Source organism: Saprolegnia parasitica (genome assembly GCF_000151545.1).
Source record: "Saprolegnia parasitica CBS 223.65 unplaced genomic scaffold supercont2.80, whole genome shotgun sequence".
Lineage (NCBI taxonomy): Eukaryota > Oomycota > Saprolegniomycetes > Saprolegniales > Saprolegniaceae > Saprolegnia > Saprolegnia parasitica.
Genome location: NW_012156474.1, coordinates 101,143 through 106,281, shown reverse-complemented (window position 1 = coordinate 106,281; position 5,139 = coordinate 101,143). Strand labels below are relative to the sequence as shown.

The following is a 5,139-nucleotide window of genomic DNA, read 5'->3' as shown; positions in this document are numbered from 1 at the left end:
GCATGGAGATCGTCGACGACGACGCGTGGATGGACGACAGCATCCTCGAGCTCATTCTCGCCGTCGCGACTTTTGTCCACCCCGCACCACCGACATCAATAGAAATTTAATGCAGTGGCACTCTTGTACTGTACAGTAGTACCATAGTTGTGTCGAGAAACGACGATTATATAACGAAAACGAACAATAACGTATTTGCATTGTTATACACACAACAACAACATACTCTCATACTCTCAAAAATGCTTCACGCAGCAATACCGCCACCTCCAGAGCTCTCTTATTGAGTTGCTGGTCGACGAGAGCGTCAAGGGCCAGCCGCCGCATCGATCGACGGTGCCATAGCCGCGCGCTGGGCTCATCATGAGCAAGCGTGATCGACTGGATTGGTCTCGTCTTTACTCGGTGCAAGGTGGGATTCCTTGACTAAACTGGCTGACGCGCGCGGCAAAAGGGGCGACGGCGATGGGTGCACACTATGTGGAGGACGCTGCAAGACGGTCTCTACGGCCGCCAGCTGCCGAGGTGCTACGTCGGACAGGCCACCTAGACAGGCCGACGTCGCATGACCGACGCCTGATCACCGGTGCACAACTCAGCACGGCCTTTCCAATGAAATTTTGTGCGGCCATCCGCGGCGTGTCATGATTAGCTCATCCGCCTCTTGCAGTCAGCTCTTACCGAGCTGGACAAGCAAAGCAGGGTGTCGAAAAGTGAAAAATTCAGCAGCTTTGGATCACGTCTTTGCATCAACAAACACGCCACTCGCCGTTCAAGAGCCCGTCGCGGAGATGAGCCCGAGAGAGGGGTATTCACGGACATGCATGACGCACGACTTGGTCCTAAGATATGCAACAATCCGATGCATCCGAACGAGGTTGCCGCGATAACATGACATGCGTACGTGATGACGCGCGTCTTCGAGAGCAGCATGCGCACGGTAGTATCGTTGCCGTCGCTCGCTTGTCTGCGAAGAGCTTGTCTTTTGCATTCGAATGATCGATTATTTATCACGACAAGAGCTGCCTACGGACCACGGCAGCACCAAGAGATTGATCATGGCGTCCAGCGACGAAGAAGAGATCGAAGCCAAGGTGACCACAGGCGAAAGCTGAAGTTGTCAAACATTCCGGAGTCTTGGGCAATATGCTCCAAATTTCGTCACTGGAGGGTGCCCATGGTCTTTGGTCTCCAGGATGACTCGCCTGGGACGTCTGTATTGTCGACGCGATGGGCAGCGAGGCCGAGATTCGAACCCACGAGGCCAAATTTCTAATCGCGGTGCAAGGTAGACCAGACTTCGATAATTCTTGATCCATTCCCGTGCTATTCTTGCGTGATAACGCCAGGCGTGTGTATCATGGGCACGTCTAGACTACAACTATCTCGTCTAGTCGTGTAGACGACTAGACGAGATAGCGGTGCCGCCGTTCCGGGATGTCTGCGTTGTGCACTGAAAAGGCGTCAAGAGCTCGGTGCTCTCTCTGCATCCAACTCAGCGCGCTTGATGGGTGGTGTCCATGGGTCGTCAAAGGGACAGACGACAAACAAGGCTTCAAGATTCTCTGTGAGTACGTACGAGTACCGATCCCATCTTGCGACGACCGGCATGCAGGCTCGTCACCAGTCCTTTCCTCTTGAAAAATCTGCCATTTTTCGTGCCTCAAGTTCCTCAAGACGGAGCTGTAAGGAAATCGCAACAATACAATGTCCTGCACGCCTGCCGCCTAAACACTTGATTGATAGTAAGTGACCACCGACGAGTATTCTCGATTATTGTCGATATTCTCACGCAGGGACGTGGTCGAAGTAGACAGAGGCGGAAGCGCGATCCGCGGGACAAGGTGCCGGAGCGGCAATCGTCCAAGGTAGTGGCATCGTGTCGTTTTGGACAGACGTTGAACCAGATGCAGGCGCAGAGCACCGAAAACGTCATTCGTATGTTTTCCTGGCCAGCTGTCGTCTGATTGGCGTCTGAAACATCCTAGATTTTAGCTGACGATCACAATCGAAAAGGCTTCGCAGTGAGCATGACCACCAGTATTGCATACGGAGATGACATCTTTTGCCAGGACATTGCGGTCCTCGTCTCGGGCGAGTCGAGCCCCCACTCGCCGTCGTCGGGCTCGGATAGCACCAAGAAGCGTCGTCGGTCCACGATCCTCGACGAGCTCAAGTACCTTCGCGCCAAGCACGACGAGCTGTCGACGCAGCTCGAACAACTCCAGGCGATCACGAGCATGGTGCCCATCGAATCGAAGTGGGCCAGTCGAGCGGCCACACAGGCGCAAGCGGCGCAGCAAGCGCTGCACGAAAACGCCCAACTGCAAGGTCTCCTCGGCGACCAAATGAAGCTGCTGGCGACGCTCCAGCGCGCGTTTGCGCGCCGCCCCAAGCTCTGCGCGTTCTCGGGCATGGCGCTGTGGAAGCGTGCGTCCTTGGGCCCGACCAACCGGCACGCGACGCTGGACCGTATCCTCGACGACCACCTCGGCAAGCTCAGCACCGAGTACGTTCGCCGCGACCTGCACACGCACGAAGCAAGCCGTGAGCGGTATGCGCATGTCCAACTCGAAGAAGAGAGCGACGAGGCGTCGTTGGTGATGCACACGACGGTCTGTCACTCGTGGCCAGTGCCGTTTACGCAGCTCGCGGAGCTCTTGTGGGGCATGATCACGGCGCCGATGCCGGAAGAGTGCGGCGTGTCCAGCACGGTATGTCGTTCGCGGCGAGGACTTGCCGACGAGTTGGCTAAGTATGTTGACGTAGCTCAAGGAATCGTTTGGGACCGAGATGACGTACGCGCATTATGTTGCCGACAACTTTCCGGCGCTGTTTCCGCCGATTCAAAGTAGGATTGCGGCGCGCAAGTACGTGGAAGCGTCCCGAGTCGTGCTCGTATGGCGTACGATCCTCGAGGACGCGCTCATGCCGTGGAACCCGCAGCAGCTCGTCGGCAATGAAGCTACATGGTACGACTATTCTACGGGATGAAAACATCATTTTCGTGTGAAGGATGGTCGTGAGCGACCAAGGCGACGGCACGTGTCGGTTGCTGACGTACGCGCAGATGCGACCGCCAGTGCTACCACCCAATGCAACGGACGAGAGCCTCTCGTTGCCGCCAGGTGTCTTTACCGAGTGCTTTCTGGGTCATTTTCAACAAGGCGCCGGCATGTTCGAGGCCCTCATCCAAAACAAGCTCGCCGCCGCCGCCCCATAGCTATACTGTACACTGTACATATGTAGCGTCGTCGCAGAGTTGACCGCACTCTGTGCTTCTTGAAATGTCTGCAAAGTGTACGTCAGACGATATTCGCCTGGATCATTGCGTTATGCGACACACATCATGGACGAGGTGTTAAGTTCTTGTCGCTAGTGTCTCCGTCCGGGCGGCGGCGAGCATCAAGGTGTGGACGTCTTGGGCTTAGGGGTTTGCGATCTTGGTAATTGTCCGTGCGTACCGAGTGTGCCATCTTGTGGTCCTTTATATGTAACTACAGCTATCTACCGGGAGAAACTGGTTGGACCAGAGCGGTTGTTCGCGCACCAGCGGCGACTGCGCCGGAAGCGTGCTCGGCCCACGCGAATATCAAACCAATACTTGAGCGTAAACTTGAACCGGTCGGGCACTGCCTTCGACGTAAGCAGGCACTGTATCCGGGGGAGCGACGGATCGGCGATGGCGAGGTCAGCAAAGTTGCCCTACGGTACGTAGGCGTTGGTAACGACAGCCATGCTTGGCGACGACCAGGCCGGGACCAGGGACGTCGTGGGCGCGGCCTGCATGTAGCGTAGCGAGTGGCTACGGTGGCGCGCGGACCACGTATCAAGCGCCGGCTTGAGTCCGAGGCGAGTTTGGTGTTTTGGCGCGAAGGCGATCGTTTGATATAGGAGCCGGTGGCCTTGCGCACCCACGCCGACGGCCGACAAAACACGTTTTAGCAGCATGCAACAGACATACATTGACATAGACAAGATAAAACTCCGCTGCCAGGCATTGATGATGGGTCCAAGGCGACAAGGATGCGAATGCTTAGACGAGCGTGCACTTGCCCGGGTTCTGGCGGCACCAGTGCGGGTGCACAGCGTCCGTGCCGATGCCGGCGTCCGCAATGCGATCACGCTGGATGCGCATGCGGCTCATCGCGTTCTTCCAGTTGGTCTTGGGGTTGGTCCAGAGACGCTCGGCGAGCGCCGCGGCGCGGGGCCAGATCTTGGCTTCCACAGCGCGTTCGTCGGCGATCTCCGACCACATGGCGACCTCGGAGCCAAGCATGAGTTTCGCGCTGGCTTCCGTCAGGTTGGCCCGCACATCGAGGTCGTAAATCACCTGCCACGACTTGTACGGCGCGCACCAGCCGTTTCCCTTGGAGACCCAGCCACCAAAGCCGCAGTCCAGGTAGTAGGCGTCGTAGTAGCTCGCGACAACCGAGAAGCCCTTGGACGTGAGGCGCGCGGCGTCGCCGTCCGTCGAGCCGCCCCAGAGCTGCACGATCGTGTTCTTCGGCTTGAAGTACTTGAGGTACGCGTCCGTCGTGAGGTCGCTGGTCCACACCATGATCTTCTTGTTGGCCTTCTCAATGTACTCGCCCGCCTTGAGCTGGAAGTCGCCCCAGAGCTCGAAGAACGGCGCGTTCGTGCTCGTGTCCTTGATGTGGTCCGTGATCGTCTTGGTCGAGTTCCAGCACGGCACCGAGACCTCGTCACCGCCCATGTGGAAGACATCGTCGTCAAAGAGGCTGTGCAGCTCGGCAAAGACCCTAACCGCATATAAAACATCAGGGACGGTTTCAAACGAATCCTAGCCGTACGCCTTCAAAATGTCGTAGACGTGCGCATTGAGCGGGTTGAGCTGGCCGCACGGCGGCTCGAGGCAGTAGTCCATCCACGGGTCCGAACCATAGCAGAGCGTGAGCTCGCCGTAGCCCGCCTTGGGTCCCCACTGCCAGCCGGCACCAGCGTGCGACGGCGCGTCGAGCTCTGGGATGATGCGCACGCCGCGCGACTTGGCAAATTGCACCAGCTCCCGGATCTGGTCGAGCGTGTAGATCTGGTCACGGCTGTACGCGCCGTACGTCGTCAGGCGCGGCTCGCTCTTGAGCTCAACGGGAAGCTCGACGAGTCCGAAAAGTGCCA

The 5,139-nt window shown here is 57.7% G+C and overlaps 1 protein-coding gene across 1 annotated transcript; it reads left to right on the top strand.

The window, feature by feature from the left end:
• Positions 1 to 2,030: 2,030 nt before the first annotated feature.
• On the top strand, positions 2,031 to 3,223 carry SPRG_12749 (hypothetical protein; the record flags this gene model as incomplete). The annotated part of the gene is made up of 3 exons (XM_012351464.1): positions 2,031 to 2,714; positions 2,770 to 2,972; positions 3,016 to 3,223. The coding sequence occupies 3 exons, from the start codon at positions 2,031 to 2,033 to the stop codon at positions 3,221 to 3,223; spliced, it is 1,095 nt and encodes a 364-aa protein (XP_012206854.1).
• Positions 3,224 to 5,139: the final 1,916 nt, after the last annotated feature.